Source organism: Amphiprion ocellaris, chromosome 14, assembly GCF_022539595.1.
Source record: "Amphiprion ocellaris isolate individual 3 ecotype Okinawa chromosome 14, ASM2253959v1, whole genome shotgun sequence".
Classification (NCBI taxonomy): Eukaryota; Metazoa; Chordata; class Actinopteri; family Pomacentridae; genus Amphiprion; species Amphiprion ocellaris.
The window spans coordinates 11,469,510-11,486,809 of NC_072779.1; the positions used below are offsets into that span (position 1 = coordinate 11,469,510).

At 39.7% G+C, this 17,300-nt stretch overlaps 3 protein-coding genes across 3 annotated transcripts in view; 1 reads left to right on the forward strand and 2 right to left on the reverse strand.

The window, feature by feature from the left end:
* grm5a (glutamate receptor, metabotropic 5a) overlaps positions 1-295 on the reverse strand; it is a 29,844-nt gene extending 29,549 nt beyond the window's left edge. Inside the window, exon 1 of the mRNA XM_055017397.1 lies at positions 120-295. The gene's annotated coding sequence lies outside the window, so the exon portion shown is untranslated. The remainder of the gene's footprint in view (positions 1-119) is intronic.
* A 3,019-nt stretch (positions 296-3,314) lies between these two features.
* On the forward strand, positions 3,315-8,260 carry LOC111565888 (tyrosinase-like). Its single transcript, XM_023266193.3, has 5 exons — positions 3,315-4,230; positions 5,093-5,309; positions 6,113-6,260; positions 6,360-6,541; positions 6,782-8,260. Exons 1-5 carry the CDS (start codon positions 3,409-3,411, stop codon positions 7,045-7,047), a joined length of 1,635 nt encoding a protein of 544 aa, XP_023121961.2. The 5' UTR covers positions 3,315-3,408; the 3' UTR covers positions 7,048-8,260.
* Positions 7,930-17,262, reverse strand: chordc1b (cysteine and histidine-rich domain (CHORD) containing 1b). Its single transcript, XM_023266482.3, has 11 exons — positions 17,065-17,262; positions 13,081-13,130; positions 12,946-13,002; positions 12,636-12,796; positions 11,830-11,930; positions 11,468-11,526; positions 10,581-10,651; positions 10,263-10,368; positions 9,990-10,109; positions 9,827-9,889; positions 7,930-9,247 (listed from the first exon to the last, which is right to left on the reverse strand). Exons 1-11 carry the CDS (start codon positions 17,126-17,128, stop codon positions 9,074-9,076), a joined length of 1,026 nt encoding a protein of 341 aa, XP_023122250.1. The 5' UTR covers positions 17,129-17,262; the 3' UTR covers positions 7,930-9,073.
* Between the last annotated feature and the right edge of the window lie 38 nt (positions 17,263-17,300).

Here is a 17,300-nt window from a genome sequence, read left to right on the forward strand (position 1 = left end):
CAGACATGCAGGCAGGTGGTCCAGCGAAGCGCGAAGCACCTCTAATCGCTCCTGTATTTAAGAATTAATTCATTAGTGCGCGCTCCCTGCAGGCAAACTAAAAGACAACTTCAGCCTACCTTTGTTCGGCCAGCTGCCACGCAGGTGTCAATCCTTTCGAGACCGTTTCCATCGCCGAGGAGTAATAAGAAAAGCGCTTTTTATCTCCTTCTCCGGCTCTAGTCTGGCGCCTGGCTACAGCAAACTGCAAATAGCAGCAGATAATACAGCCCGTTATTGGAACATGTTTGATTTACTGACGCACACGACAGGTCCCCCCTCCTTCTGCTCTTCCTCCTCCTCCTCCTCTTCCTCCTCCTCTTCATCCTCCTCCTCCAAAACAGTGGAAAGCATGGAGCATCATCGGTAGCTAAATGGGTACAACTGTGGAAAGCTCCGAAAGGCGAGAGAAAGGCGCAAATGTGTTGGTAATCAGTAAGAAATAAATGATCAGGATTCGAATTCAAAGTGCTCACAATTATTATTATTATTACTAATCACCTCTAACTAAGGTTTAAAGCCTGTAACACATCAATATTCAATTGCCTGCTAATGACTTCTGGGAAAAAACTGATTCCCATTTGAAATGTAAACATTTAACATCCACTTGTTAATGCATCTGTTGAAGAAAAAGCCCCACTTCTGTCACACACAATAACAAAGACAAAACAGCGGCAGAGTCCCATTTTTAGTTTGGTATGACTGCTTTGACCCTCCTGCACATCAGGTCGATTTGACCTTCATTCGCAGTTTGACATCTTGAATAAGAAAAGGAAAGAAAAAAAACCCTTTATACCTTCTCAGCTTGATGCTTTTCATTAAATTTGTGTGCTCAAGGAGACGTGGTTGGGCTGAAAGATTGAAAAAGATTGCATCCACGACAGAAAAGCAGCAAAATTTCATGTACCTCAGCTGCAACTCTTCCTCTTTTTCGCTCTCTTTCTTTTGCCTTAGGTCAGAATGACTCCCAACATAATTTGAGGTCTGATTTGTCTAATATAAAAGTGCATGTCTCTCCTCTGCTTCAGTGCATCTCTTTGGAGATTGTAAAAGAGCCAGTCCTTGAATCATCTAAAAGCATTCAGTGTTACCATGCAAAACAGTGCTGTTTAGTGCAAGTTGCTCAGGTGAAAGTGAGAAGTGATCTGAGAAAGATAAATTATAAAAAAGGCGAGAAACAAATTAGTTTGCGCTTGTTGTGTAATAGGAGCTGTCAAGGCCATTTATACCCCAAATGTTATTAAATTAGAAGGCTTTGCTTTGTGATGATTAGCTTCATCTGCAATGGAAGGAGAGAAAAATCACAAAATCATGCAGTTATAGTTTGGGGACAACAGTGAGTGAAATTTGCAGTCTGTTGATTTTATAACATTATGTTTAATATGTGGATGATGGGGTTAAGAAATGTAGTTGGCACATCAGTGGTTTGGTTCAGCTGATCAAGTGTAGCATCATGATTTAACCTAGAGAGGCAACTTAAAGAAACCAGAAAATACACCCATCTCTGTCAGCGGAGGAAGTCACAATACCTCAGTTCCATTTTAGTTTTACCAGAGATTTGTTCCCATTCCACAATGTGCAGCTGATCTCTGTGGTTTCTGGTGAAAGAGGCTTTCACAACAAAATAAAATCAATAAAAGCAGAGTGAGGACGAGTAACATGACAGCTTGTATAGGGTGATGCTTATGCAACAACAAAGATCCTCTCAGATCAGCCTATATCTGGAAAATGCTAGTCTGATATGAGGATGTTTTTATGTGGAGATTTATTATTAGGTGCCGAATGAGTAAATTTCTAAATGCAAAACTACAGTTTGTTAGTTGCCTGGGGAGACAGAGACAGAGAAGACAGGCCCAGTGAGCCTTACAATATTTGTAAAAGCTGAACGGCTCCCTCTAGTGGGGAAACATTTCCTGTCATGGACTACTGGGAAATGTTCCTGCCCCGTGAACATCACATGCAGGCATTCACAAAGGTCAGGGTGCTCAGTGGCTGCACTCTTGAGTAAAGACAGGCATGTGAGAGAGCAGTAGTGTGAATGACGAAAAGAAAAGGCTTTCTTGTGAGAAACCATAAGAAAGCCTTGCCTAAAGCAATTCCTCGCTCATCAGCTGGTCCTCAGTAATCTGTTTGTTTCAAGGGTCTGCTGTGCTTTTTACTGTATTTGGTAACATTTGATGATGATATTTAGCGTCATATGACCACAAATCTACAGTTGTTGTCTTTCAGAAGAATATTTTGTTACACTTTACCAAATATATATAAAAAAAAAACAAGTTTTAGAATTACATGTCTATAAAACTGTGTTTTAAAGCACATTTTAATTAGATAAAGTGAAAATCTCTTCTGACAGGAGATATTGATTTTTTGTTGTTGATATATTTTGTTAATATATTAATAACTTGGAATTGAACTGTTAATTTGTATGAGGCCAGTAGTGATTCATGCTAGAGAGCCAAGGGTCACAAGGAAATTGAAAAAAAGAAAGGAAATGGTTTTTATTTAATTATTTTGTACATTGTAGATTAATTAATTAATTTGAAGACATCAAAACTATAAAAGAACACATGAAATTATGTTGTAAACAAAAAAGTGTAAATCTTCAGCACTAACCTACAATGTAGAAAATAATACAAATAAATAAAAAGCACTAAATGAGAAGGTGTGTCCAAACTTTTGACTGGTAGTGTATCTATGTATATGGATATGTGTTATTCACACAGACCTACATATGTGTAGATTCCTCTTTCTTTTCCATATTCATGTCTCTTTCTCTCTGTGGTCCCAGTACTGTCACAGTGATTTTCATAGTATAATGGCAAGAAAAACAGTTTATTTTATGTGTCTTTGTGGGTCTCTGTGTGTGGAGAGAGATCCTGAGTTAGTCGCTTATTACTTGGAAATCACTGTGAAATCTACACAATATGGGCTTAATCCGCAGTACATTGTGATCCTTAATTCTTGTACCTGAAGGAAATGTAAGTGACTTATGTTATTGTGCCATGTTTTTGGTTCTAATATGACAGATTATATGATGGACATGTCTATATTAAAATTTCAGAGCCCCGTTAAGCTTCATAAATGCTACCAATCCTATTTAATAAATACATCTTAAGTAAATTTTTTTTCCTATAAGGAGTCTGGCTGCATTCTTGGAATGCGGGCTATTCTTTCAGGGTAATTGCCCCCCCTTCATCAAGTGAGCTTAAGTCGGAGGTTCTGCAGCATGTGACTGCCACAACATAGGGAGGTGGGGGGGATTGGGGGGATGTGTGTGAAGAATTTCCAGCTGAGACTTCATCACTTGTACTTTCTCACTTTGTGCGTTTTTGGTTCATTTCACGGTGGCTGCAGTAAAACCTTGCTGTGATGTGGCCACAGGTAATATTTGGTTTCTTCTTTTGTTTGGTACCCAGCCATCAGCAGTTTCCCCGGCTGTGCGCAACCCAGCAGGCCCTGCGCACCAAGGAGTGCTGCCCGCTTTGGGAAGGAGACGGCTCTGCCTGCGGAGCCAGATCGGGCCGGGGCTTCTGCGCTAATGTGGAGGTCTCGGATCAGCCCGACGGAGCGCAGTACCCGTTCTCCGGCCTGGACGACAGAGAGAGGTGGCCCCTGGTGTTCTACAACCGGACGTGCCAGTGCGCAGGAAACTTTATGGGGTTCAACTGTGCCGACTGTCAGTTTGGCTACTTTGGGCAGAACTGTAACGAGAGGAGAGAGTCTCTGAGGAGGAACATCTTCCACCTGTCCAGATCCGAGAGAATCAGACTGGTGTCTTACCTGAACTTGGCCAAGCAGACCATCAGCAGGGACTACGTCGTGGCCACGGGGACCTACAGTGAGATGGGGAACGGCACGAACCCGATGTTTGCAGATGTGTCTGTGTATGATGTGTTTGTGTGGATGCATTACTACGTGTCTCGGAACGCGCTGCTGGGAGGACCGGGGAACGTGTGGACCGATGTGGACTTTGCGCACTGGGCGCCTGCGTTCCTCCCCTGGCACCGAGTGTACCTGCTGCACTGGGAGCATGAGATCAGGAAGCTGACTGGGGACATGAGCTTCACCATCCCCTACTGGGACTGGAGGGATGCCCAGGCCTGTGATGTGTGCACGGATGACCTGATGGGTGACAGAAACCCGCAGGATCCCTCACTTCTCAGCCCAGGCTCAGTCTTCTCCTCCTGGAGGGTAAACACACACAAGTAGCACCCTTGAGTCTCTCATTTTCTTTACTGCTTTTCATCCTTTCTTCTTCCTTATAGTAAGCCTATTATCTATTTATGAGTAAGATTACTTTTCAGTTAAACTATGGAAGGTTAATCTTGAAATGCGACCTCTGACCTTTACAGATTGAGATCACAAAGCTGTTTGGATACATGCAGTTTCAAATCATCCCCTGTACAGCCTGATTCTAAATGAATGAATGAATGAAAAGTGCAAGTACCATTGCATTTTGAGTGAAAATATCGGATCAAGATGACAGTAGATACTTTTACAGCTGGATTTTTACCTACATGAGCCTTTCAAACATACCAATTTCAAGAATCTTTATCGTCATCATGCAGTTAGTTTTCACCAGTAACAAAAAATTTCTTTTTGGTAGTACTGGCTTGAAAGTCATCATTAAAAGACATGGACAGTAAAACATACAGTGCATTAAAAGCAGTAAAAATACATTAAAAGTAAGAAAATATATATGCAACAGAGTGATTAAAGTGCAGGAGTTCAAGGTGCAATTTCAGTTCCGTCTCGTCTCAAGCTTTTGAAGTGAGTGCGCGTGAGGTTGTCCAGAGTTTGTGGTTCTGGGGAAGAAGCTGTCCCTCAGTCTGGTGGCTCGAGTTCTTATAGACCTGTACTTCTTTCCTGACGGCCGAGGCACAAACAGTTTGTTACCTGCAGGGTGGGTTTGCTGCCAGCCTTTTTCTGGAGGCGGCCTGCATAAACAGAACATAATTCTTCATTTATTGCCAGTTTTCTTTACTGCTGGGATTTATGCTGTCACTTTCATGCTCATGTGTGCCGCATATGACTCATCTCTCTCCATCTACAGGTCCTGTGCTCCCAGGCTGACAACTACAACATCAGAGGTGTGTTGTGTGACGCCACCGACGAAGGCCCGGTGCGTCGTAACCCTGGAAACCACAATCGCAACCTGGTTGAACGATTACCAACTTCAGCAGAGGTGGATTTCACTCTGAGTTTGACCAACTATGACACCGGAGCAATGGACCGCACTGCCAACATGAGCTTCAGGAACACTCTGGAAGGTCAGATAAGCCCAGCCACATAGGCACACAAACGCACACACGCTGTCATTTCCCACACTGCACTGCTGCTTTTCACTCTCACGGTGTTAAACTGCTGCTCTGTCTGTCTCTACCCCATAATGTGCCGGATGTGTAGGTTGCTCTTTATATTGCTAATAGTTACGGAACCTTAAATTTGTGGCCTTTAAATTGCTGTTTTACGTATGCAGAGAAAGTTCAATTTGTGAAACAGAAACAATGAATCACTTACTCAAAACTAATATTGTGCCAGTCTCATTTCGCTCTTGCAAATGTATAATTGCTATCTGGGTATGCATTAAAAATTCAGCACACGCGAAATGACCCGTAACTAAACAGCAATTTTCTATTTATAGAAGGATGAAAATCAACACAGAGCTGTCCAAATAAAAAGCTATTTCTAACATAGTCTTAGAGGCCTGTGACGGTTTCCTAGGATACCTATATTGGCTCTGAACATATTCGCATTCTTCTAGTGAAGAAAAATAGTCCACTGTAGGAGAGCTTTATATGGAGATTGCCATTGTCATGAACATCTTGCTGAAAGATACGATGCTCGTCCATTTGAACACACTGCTGTGCAGTAAAAATGCCTGAACCATTGGCAAAGTGACTTTTTTCTTTCATATTGTCAATGAGATATAGGGTACCTGGTGTTTTTTTTTTTTAATGCTATCATTTTGTGTTACAGTATCCAATTTTGCAACATAAAGCTTTTTGTGCACCCAAACCACTACATGCTCCCTACTGTTTTAAGTTCTGATGAGATATTTTTCATATTGCAGGATTCGGGGACCCTCAAACCGGGTTAGGGAGCAGTTCTCGTTTGGGCATGCACGCTGCTCTGCATGTGTTCATGAATGGATCCATGTCCTCGGTGCAGGGCTCTGCAAATGACCCCATATTTCTTCTTCACCATGCTTTTGTTGACAGGTGAGGCACACTGAGACACAAATTTTATAAATTATATGCACGTCTATGTCCACCTTCACTCAACAGTTGACCTGTATTTGCTTTCTTTCTCTGTGAAAGTATTTATGAACAGTGGCTCAGGAGGTACACACCATCTCCATCCCAGTACCCAGAGTCTAATGCTCCTATAGGGCACAACAGTGAATACCACATGGTGCCATTCCTGCCCCTCCACAGGAACAGAGAATACTTCATTTCCAGCAAGGATCTGGGATATGAATACTCCCACCTGCTAGATGCCAGTGAGTTCCCTTCTTAGTGGAGTCTTTCTCTTTTCATTTGCCCTTGAGGAGATCACTTACTTCTCTCCATTGCCTAATCGCTAATCTCTTTTCCTTATGAAATCCACCTGTTGAATCTATTAAGCAAAAAGATATCCTGACAGTAAAAGGATTAGAATTGTCCCTGCACAGATTTAGTTCCATTTACTATTCTTGTTTTATCTGGAACTCACAAGTAAACTATTCTTTTTTTTTTTGCAGGTCAGAGACTGGCAGAATCAATGCGACCTTATCTGGAGGAGCTGCAGGATGTGTGGCCCTGGCTGCTACTTGCAGGGCTTTTTGGAGGAATTGTGACAATTGTCCTTGCTGCTGCCGTCCTAGCGGCAAAGCGGCGATACAGAAGACCCTCTTGGCTGCAAGGGAGGAGTTGGAAAAGTGCACTTGCTCTCCCAGAAAGACAGCCACTTATCTTGAGCAATGAAAGCGTGGAAACCAACCACCGTAACTACCAAACAACTATGTGAAGGTACAGAGTGTGCAGGGCCCACCTGTCTATGAGGTTTAATATCAAAGCACTGTGAATGATATAGCAAATAAATGTATTTAAACTGTATAAAAAGTGTAAAAAAATAAATAAATGAATTGCATGCAGTAACTTTTAAAATGGATTTTGAGGCATGTTAGACTTTGAAAATGTTCCACCCACAACTTGTCAAATTCTACCCATCAGATCATTTCAGACATGGTATGTGTAGTTGTAGGGTTTGTCATGGAAATGTTCCATGATGACTTTTCACATTTATTCATCAGGGTTAATGCGTTTTTAGCTCATTGCCTTGAAAATTGGGTTCTGCAGTACATTGCGTCAGTCACACATGCAAACCTTTAGAACAAAGAAATGATATACGAATGTATCCAATTGCAGTTGAAGAGTTTAAAAAAAGCTGTTCAGATAAACTTGCAGAAGCCTTCAGGGACTTTGATTTTATTTATATGGGAGTTGATTGAACCAAGTTTTGATTAACATTTCAATTGATTCACGTTTGTGATGTGAGACGTGCTTGTAAAAACAAAAAAAAACAAGTGATAATGCCTGCGTTTGGAAGTCACGATCTGCGACGCCAACGGAATCACGACTTGGTTCAATATTCTAGCCTTGGAGCTGCGTAATAGAGGAAAAATTCTGACATTTGTAAAAGCCATTGCAATCCCCCAAAGTTGACTTAGTTCAAAATCTTCACTTGAAAGGTCGCACCTACTTTAATTCATGAGAAGTGTTTCATTTCACAAGGTCCCAGTGGTTGGAGGAGTCTGACATTAAAAAAGAATCCTGTTCTGCATATGTCTGCGTTCAAATTCACTGTGGGATACACACCGTCACACACACAAACACATACGACCCCAGCTTTAAAATTTCAACACAAAAGTTTATTTTTTGGTAAGATAAATCGCCTCCCTAATAGTTGTACTCTTTCGCCATGTCTCATTCAGCCAAATATATTTTATACATTCTAAGCCTTGACACATGCTGTCTAGCATAACATTATTATAATACAGTACTTTGCTCAAAATACTTTGTATTCAGTTGGCATTCTCAGATATTACAGTACATTCTCATTAAAACCGCACTATGTTGATTTGACAAGAAATAAGGAGATAAATACAGTATTTGAAAGCAAAATGTGTACAAAATATACATGAAGTATAATGGTGTAAAAAAAAAACTATTAGAGCAAATCTACAAGTTTAACTGTGAGAAAGTTGGGATAGTTGGAGCACATCTGCGAAATATTTTATTTCTCATTTATTCAAAATAAATTCAATATTACACGAGTAAGGATAATTTATTGATGTGAATTTCCGATTCAAACTCCACAGAGTAGCTTCTTCATCACATACATGGAAATATATCTATAAAGACAGTATTTAATCTGATGTGATACTGTTGGACACAACAATGCAACAATTTACACAATTTATGAGACCAAAGGATGGAATGAAAGAAAACCGACCATTTCAAATGGGTCAAGTATGACACATGGAAATGTACAGATGAAATCATGTTAACCAAATATTGCTAAAAAATGATGAATGATGGTGACAACAGTGATCCATTACGATGACTTGACGTGAGCAGTGTACACAGGTGTGAGATAAAGCGTAGTTACACCTGATTCTTATTATTTTCCAGGGGAATTCAGTGCAATAAAACAGTTGAGTTGTCATCTGATTTGACTGGAAAGTCTACTAAAAAAAATCTGTGTCCCTCCTTTTATCACTGAAGAAACGTTGGAAAGAACACGAAGATTCTCTAGCATTTCCAACAAGCAAGATGACGAATCAAGATCCAAAAAGTGAGAAGAATGGGCAAAATTAAGTACTCTGATCACTAAGAATGATAGGGCAAACACTGCAATGTCGAGGAGTAAAGGCCAAAGTTCCATAACAGCAAAAGAGGCAATTCTTTAAAAGAGGTAAAGAATGGACTGTGTGGCTGGTGGCCTTTGATTCAGCTAAAAATACACAGTGTGTCTTTATATGAAATCCTTATCATTCATCTTCTTCCTCACTATCGGTGTCTTCTTTTTTCTTCTCGCTCTCCTTGGGCGGGGGGACGGGTGGAGGAAGGTCCAGACGAGCCCAGGACATCGGCTCAGACTTCTTCATGGCCACCTCAATCTTGGCTGCCATCATGTTCACTACACTTTTGCTGACATCGATCACCTACAAGGAGAGGCAGGAGTAGAGTGGCTTAACAAAGGTGGCCAAAAACTCTGCATCACAAAAATCATCTTATTTTCAAAGCCAAAATGTGTGGACCTTTACTTTGGTGTATTTTCACAAAATTATCTCATCCAGCCAGATGAAATTCCTAAACAGAGCTAGAAAAATGATCTAAATTCTGGACAATTTATCAGGTTCATTCAGATCAAATTGTAGTGTCACTAATATGCACTGTTCTCTCAAGGAAACTATGAATCAAAATGTGGAAAAAGAGATGAGAAGTTATCCCAAGCAGTAGAGAGTACATTTGGTGTGAGGTGAACCACAGGTAAGCTTGGTTGGCAGACAAGAGTGACTTCAAAATCATGTTTTAACTTAAATTCAGGCAGAGAGGACAATTGCTGGTATTTAAACCATAACTGCAAAGGACTGTAGTGAAATCAGTAACATAAATAATAAAACAATTACTTCATGTAGATATGTTATATTGTATAAAGCTACAGGCTGCATATCTAAACTGGCATACAGTAAAAAGAATCAAAAGCAGTTTTACATCAAATAAAGCAACAGTGCACTTACTCCCCACAAGCTGATTTTCTGCTCAAACTCCTTCTCTCCCTCAAATATGATGTGAATGTTGAGCTGAAGCAGAAAGGTCAAATGGACATTAGATTGAGAAGAACAAAATACAAAACTAAGCGGTTTAGATGTGGACAGAAATCTACGCTACAGCATCCCTCACCGTGGTGCTGTTTGCATCCACGTAGCTTAGCTCTGGGACGGCATTTTTGGCGTAGATAGAAATGATGACCTGCGCCCCGGTCTGGTGCCAGTCAAACCGGCACGGTACAACCTTCTTACCCTGCAAGGAGATTCCAGATAAAGCAGAGTTTAAAACTCAGCTGCTCTACCACAAAGAGCTCACTAGACACCACTAGATGGAGTCACAGCTGAGGCGCTTTCACACAGACTTGCACACTTGAATGATCGCTTGCTGTCAAACCGGCGCACGTACCGCATCTTTTTTCCTCCATAAATGTGTTCCCTTGGTACAGCCCTCTTGAGAGAGGAAGGTGTTAAAATCTGAGGTTTTCCTCTTACAGCAGCTCCAGTATTTCATCCTTTAGATGCAGGGAAGACATAACACCCGCCGGATTTTTATCAGTCAATAACGTGTCACTCAAAAGCACCGGTAAACAAGACTAACGGGAAGAATAAAAGACAAATAATAATGCCGCTCTTCATGCTTCCTTTGCAGTTTCCACCACAATGTCTAGTGTGTTGACAGTTATGCACTGTAGAGTTTGAATCAAAAATTAACAGTAATACTAACCCTTCATGGAAGATGGGAAATCCAGAGTGGTATAAGCACACATCAGAATCACTTGCAGGTCCATCGAAACTCTGAATAAAACAACAAAAGGGTGGTTCAAAAGACAGATGCAGATTGCCTTTTTTTTTTTTTTTTTTTAACCAAATATGCAAATAAGAATAAATGGGACATTTATCGCAATTAGCTTGTCTTCAGCTGTTGAAACTCTTCATTAACAGTCATAAGTGCCCAATTAGATATTAGAAGTGATTTATCCGACTGTGTTGTCTTTTTGTAGATCATGTGATGCATAAGAATCTTCTAACATCTACTGCTATTGAAAATCTACGGTACATTTTTGAATATTATTGCAATTACAGAGGGCAATTAAGTACCACTTCAGCTTTTACCACGAACCCAACTGATTAACGAACTAAAACCAGGCAGCACTTACAAGAATGTCTTATGGCTTTCAATCAAATCAGTTGAAGTACAATTATGTAAATCATTAAAGTCCCACTTTAAGCTTCCACCAGACATGTCAATGTGAATTTTCCACACAATTTGTGTTCTAATCTTGGGGTTTCTGCTCTGACAGGCTAGATTAATTTAAGCAAAAAAAACCTTAGCTTTACATTGGTCTTAGATAAAATGTGGAGGAGGAGGTTCAGTATTTCCTCACCCAGAGCGTCGAGTTCTTTTGGGAAGCTATTTACATGTGCTGTTAGATTTTTATTTTTTTTTTTATATATATATATGAATCAAATGTGGCTTCGAAATCAAAAAAATGATGGAATTGTGGCTAAAGCTCAACAAAGGGATGGACAAAAATACAGATATTTAGTCATTTCAACACCAATTAATATATTCCAGAATATTCCCCATTGTACAGTGACAAATTCACCTACTTTTGTACAGCCTCCGTTTTTACAAGATGTTCCGATTTTGATCTCGTCACTATCTTCCTCTAAAAAAGATGGAAAAAGAGAGAAAGAGTTGACACCCATGAAGAGAATTTATTGAAAAATGCATTGACAGTTACGACGTGCTGCTCTCTCCCTGTCCCTTTAACTCAAATGGCATGAAGTGAATGACACAGGTGATGGGAAATTCCCTGCGGCCATCCATTAAGCTCTACTGTCAACATGACCTTCGTGTCTACTATAAAAAGCAGTGGATGGATGGTTTTCTAAGATGAAGCTGATGAAAAAAAATGAAACATGCAAGAGCGAGGAGGAAAAACAGGGAGAAGATACAGTTCTCTTCTCACCTTTCTTCTCTGCAGCATTTTCAGATAGTTTCAGTTTCTCCAGAGCCTGCTTCAGGGAGGTAGAGACTTTATGTTGCAATCTCACCATCGGCTCATCAGCACTGTAACAACAGCAGATATATCAGGAATGAAACTACAATAAAGAGAAAGACAAAGAAGAGACTTTTTTTCATTTGTTGAAACTACTTGGAGGGCTATAATGATTTCAAGAAAGAAATACAACATTGGCAGCAACACTTCAAAATTAGGTCTCTGGTGCAAAGCCTGCCAAAGACCAATACCCTACTTGAAAGGAGTTTTACTATTCAGTCGTAATCGCTTCATCAGTTGCCTGTCGACTTTCTTTTGAACTCTGGTGGGAAGCACCCAGGTTAAAAGGCTAGAGAACACCTCGTACTATCCCATGGATGTTGAGTGCAATTTCAGGCTGATTAAATACCTCTGACACTGTAACTAACTTTTAACATGTTCGATACTAATCCAGAAAAATCAGAACACATTGTTGTCCACGAGGTTAAAAGCATATACTATTAAAATATTACATTGGAAGTCCTGTTGATGCACTGAATGGACAAAATCTTGTTTTTTTTTTTGCAACTTTTCTATAAACGTTTCCTTTAAATAAAACATAAAAACACTGTTAATTTAAAGTTTTGGTGTATAAAACATGTCAAATAAATATTGGGTAAATATCTGCATCTCCAAACTCTATCCTGCTACACTTAAAGAGGCAAGCACAAAAAATAGGAGCTTGGGATATTTCTGTGGAATTGATTCAATTATAAAAATCTATGGTGGAAACCAACCTCGGTCTGCGTATCGCCTCCTGAGGTTTTGGTGCAGAGATGATGTACTCGTTAAACTTTGGTTTTTGGTCATCTAAGTCTTTCTTTTCTCCCGATGATGTCACGTCTGGCTTCACTGGCTCAGGGGGCTTCTCTTTGTTGTGGGGACCTTTTGTACAACCCTGTGAGGAGGAAAATCACTGCGTTGGACTCACATGTGTTCAGGACAATATGGCCACAGTGAAGGTGGCAGTCAATACCTATAAAACAATAGACAATGGAGACATGGCCATGGAGAGAAGAGAAAAATAAAAGAAAATAGAAGACTTACAACAATGCTGAGGAAGTCTGAGAAGTCAGTAGTTCTTCTCTTGCAGCAGGACCATCCCTGAAGGAAGATATAGAGACATTAACTCTGAACAGATAACAGGACATGAATTTATCGTGCATTTTTTAGGCTTTTTACCTTCAGGGCATCGTGGAACACTGGGACCCCTGGATGATAGGTGCAGCCATCTGTGAAAGCAAAACACATCTTTGATTAATCTCAAGGAAAAATATGCAGCGGTATATGGGAATACTGTCTGTTTACAAGTTCATCCGAAATGCCCACTGTGGCAAACCACCCATATGTTATCCAGAGCGCTGAGAACTGTTATAAAATAAGTTTGTGGTGTTATGTGGTGCTATAAAAATCAACAAACTAAGAAATCTGAAGTCATATTATCCGTTTTGATCAGTACCATCCCTTTCTTGGAAAAGCAATACAACGTTGTGATGTCTTGTCTGCACTTACTCCTCTTTTCATGTGTAGTACACCTTTAAAAAGACTCTGGTCAACAGCGTCAAATCCTGATTTCACATGTTCCTCGTCAGAATTACTTGCTGCAGATTGAGGTGCTTGCGGTCAGACGAAACTCCAAAATAGTTTGATGTCATTTTAGAGATGGAAGAGCAAAACGTTTGACTGGTTTGGTAATGTGCACTCAGCAGGTAACTCTATTATATCCAGAATCATGTGATGGCTGTTTAGGGTCAAGTCTGACACGTATTCGTATAATGCCTTCTGACAAGACTTAAGGTTATGACCCGACATGAAATGCATGAATGGAAATTGTAAAATAAAGCAACACCGAAACATAATTTGTTGATAAAGCTAGAAGAGAGTGTGAGCTTTAGTAGAAAATTATCACATTCCTATTTTTCTCAATTATTAAGTACTAAATTTCTTTTTAATTAAGAAAAATAGACTATAATTTTCATTACTTACACAGAATTCTTCAAATTTGCCCTTGTGAAGTACAGCACAATACTCTTTTTCCAACTGTCATTTCATCCAAAGAACACATTTTGGTAAAAAATAATTTTACAAATGGAAGCAAAATCTAAATACAAGCAATACGAAAGCCAAACGAAAAGCCGATTTGAAGTTACTACAAGGAACTACCACAAAGTCTGAAAACTTTGAGATTTTCCTTCTGCGTGTTCCTTTTAATTGTCCTCTTTATAGAGCTACCCTAAAAACAAATTACTGTGGAATGAATAAAAAAATTGGCCAGTGGACACCATAAATCAAGGATTTTTGCTTTCAGTACAGCCAGAGCTGTTCCTCCCCCATGCTACTGCCATAGATACACGTCTTGGAGGCCTCTAAAGGTAATGATAATGCCTCACACGGTCTACTGTTATGAAAAAGTGGCATCCTATTAAAATGGAAATTAGACTTGAGTCCTGCATCGAGCATCTGGCTGTACACAACGCTGAATTACTTGAAGACAGCGGAGGACAATTCTACAGAAAGGAAATACTAGCCAAAGACATCACCAGCACCTTCAAAGTTTGATTAGATTTAAATGAGGGGCTTTATATAAACAATAGCCCCATGAACAAACTTATAATTATAATATTAAATAAGGAAACTCAAGATCTAGAAGGGAATTATCCTGACAGTGATATTTGATTAACACAATCTTATTGGGGTTTTGATGGGTTACTACACATGGGCATTTTATGAAGAGAAAAACCAAAGAATAACATCAGTTGTGATGCTGCTCTAAATGTGTGAGGACTTAATAAATCAAAAATCCAGCACATAAAACCAGAACGATATTCACTATAAATAAACTATTTTCTGATACAAATGTTTCATGGCATTATAGGCACATTAAATTAAGGATTTGGCCACTGTGTTTGAGACAGCGCTACACAATGAATCATTTCTGCATCGACACTGTGGTGCTTGAATGCTCAAAAAGGCAAATTCACTCAAACACGTCACATTACAACTTTTTTATGCTGCTTGATACAAAAAGAAAACTCCCCATGGTTCTCATTTTTTCATGACCAATTTGCATGAGAAGATAGTACTTAACACTGATGAATGGGTTCTTGGATAAATTGATTTTTTTTTAAACTTTAAAATACACAGAGTTTTGTTGACATGCAGGCTTCACATGTGCACATCGAAATGGCTGAAAAAAGGGCGATCTGGCAGTTGTATGGAAATATTTTGGCTACTGACATGATGCAGACCAAAAACTGGTACTCTGTCAGCAGTGTCTAGAAATTGCTGCCACCACATGAGGCAATACAACCCATTTGCTTTGAGCATTTAAATCAGCAGAACAAAACTCTGTTTGACAAGTGCAATGGTACATCTGAATGCCATCCAAAGCGAAAAAAAAAGAAAAAAACTACTTTGGATGCCTTTGGCAGTATTACAGCAGGAGAAAGGATCAAAATGGCATTTTCCTGCTTTTTTATGTTTTTTTTTTCTATGCAGATGTAATCCCCTATAAAAATCACCCTCATCACCATATCCTACCCATATCCCTTTAGAATAAATAATTCTTGCCAAATAAATTATCTGGTGAAAATCCCTCATTTTTTTCAGGTTGCAACATATATTACAAAAAAAACTAAATATCACATAGTCAGTATCTTTCCAATACCGTAACTTTAACATGTTTACATTTGTTAAAATTCCTGATATATAAATGAGCCCCTGGTTATTGGGGAGGTTGTTCTCACTTTCACAGATTGATGCGTAACTGCTGGCAGCATACAGTGGGGGCTCAAAACACTATTACTTTGTCTTTCCTCAGGCATGAGACCTCCTGGTTGTAACGAGAAGAACTGTGATCTTACTTTTTTCTGTGCCCCCTACCCGTGTTGCATCTCCAAATGCTGAAGGGCAGACACACTGTCAAAAACGACTACAAGATTGCAACCTACTATAGCTTTCAGTTAGGAAAACAAACACTGCAAACCTGGAAAACACATTGGAAACCATGGAAAACACTAACTAACATGATGAAAATGCAATGAAATACTGAATGTGTTGCAAACGACAACAATGCAGTAAAATACAGACACACGTGTTACCATCATACTTCTGAAATAATATCTTAGGTTTAAACATTTTTGTGTATGCACATTGTAGTGTATCGACTGTAGTGTTGATGTTGGCATTCAATAACTCCCTGCGTGTCTCACTGTTCAGTTTTACAGTCTTGCAGTACTTATATCTCTGGAGTTTGAATCAACAAGTGCATCTTATATAATTAGAATAAGGTTGAAAAGGTTCAATATTTTTCATCAGACGTCGCTTAAAGTGAAAAATGCATATATTCTATGTGGTTAGCATCAAAGTTAAAACAAATAGAGGCCTGAAGTACTTCAGTTTATGCATGCTGAGACTAGAATATATAAAGATTACTATGAGCAATGTCTGATGAAAAATACTGAACCCTTTTCACCCCATTCTAATTATATGACATGCACTTGGATTGCATGATTAACTTACTTGGCAACTCCTATGAAAGTGGCTCGCTTCAGACAGCTTCAAAAGCTGCTTAAAATATGAATGAAAATTTCACCACCAAACATTTAGTCCGGTTGATTAACTTCACAGTATAATGTAAAACACAAACACGACGTTATTGCATTGTATAAGCTGAACACAACCGTTGACTGGTTAATCTTTAACTGAACTTTGCTAAGTTTCCAGGGGGGGAAAAAGTGATTTCACGGTTTACTGTGGCAACGTATGTAAGATTGTATTGTGAGTAATGACATATTGTAAGCCTGCGTGCCGTAAAAGAGAAGAATTACGTGTTTCTGAAACTTTAAACCGCTTACCGTGTGCCGTATCCACAACAATGGCTCTGTAAAGTCTAACGTTACCCTCTAGCCGGCTAGCTACAACATGCTAACAACATCGTGATAACTCACAGAAGGCCCACGTGCTGTTAGCTACCTGAGTTAACGGCTACATTGGGGTTAATAAATCAACTTATTCCCGTGTTGGGATCAGAAAGCTAACACAAGGTTAGCTATATAGGCCCGGCAGGCCTGCTCGCTGTAGAAATTTCCAGATGATCAGAGGTTAGCTTGCTAATGGTCTGGTAACGTACAGGGCACAGTGATAGTTGACTAAGACACTACTCACCGTCCGCGTTATTTTCTGGATCAAATCGCTGCCCGCATCCCTTATTATAACACAAAACAGACATGCTGGAAGGTAGAGCAAGTTTAAAAGGTGACCGGGTTTCTAACTAACCACTAAAAGGCTCGTGTATGACAGAGAGAGAGAGGCAGACAGAGAGCCGCAGTCGTTCTTAAAGCGCTGTACATTACACTGCTCACACTTCCGGATGTTGTCGGCTCCACTCGGCAAAGATCGGA

What these genes read in the sequence shown, in the direction of transcription:
- chordc1b (XM_023266482.3), bottom strand. Translation starts at nt 17,128, where the DNA reads ATGTCTGTTTTGTGTTATAATAAGGGATGCGGGCAGCGATTTGATCCA. An exon ending in CAGACTTCCTCAGCATTGTT is followed by an intron (nt 12,797 to 12,945) that starts GTAAGTCTTCTA and finishes TCCTCCTCACAG; the next exon opens with GGTTGTACAAAAGGTCCCCA. An exon ending in TGGATGCAAACAGCACCACG is followed by an intron (nt 9,890 to 9,989) that starts GTGAGGGATGCT and finishes TTTCTGCTTCAG; the next exon opens with CTCAACATTCACATCATATT.
- LOC111565888 (XM_023266193.3), top strand. Translation starts at nt 3,409, where the DNA reads ATGTGGCCACAGGTAATATTTGGTTTCTTCTTTTGTTTGGTACCCAGC. An exon ending in CAGTCTTCTCCTCCTGGAGG is followed by an intron (nt 4,231 to 5,092) that starts GTAAACACACAC and finishes CTCCATCTACAG; the next exon opens with GTCCTGTGCTCCCAGGCTGA. An exon ending in CTCCCACCTGCTAGATGCCA is followed by an intron (nt 6,542 to 6,781) that starts GTGAGTTCCCTT and finishes TTTTTTTTGCAG; the next exon opens with GTCAGAGACTGGCAGAATCA.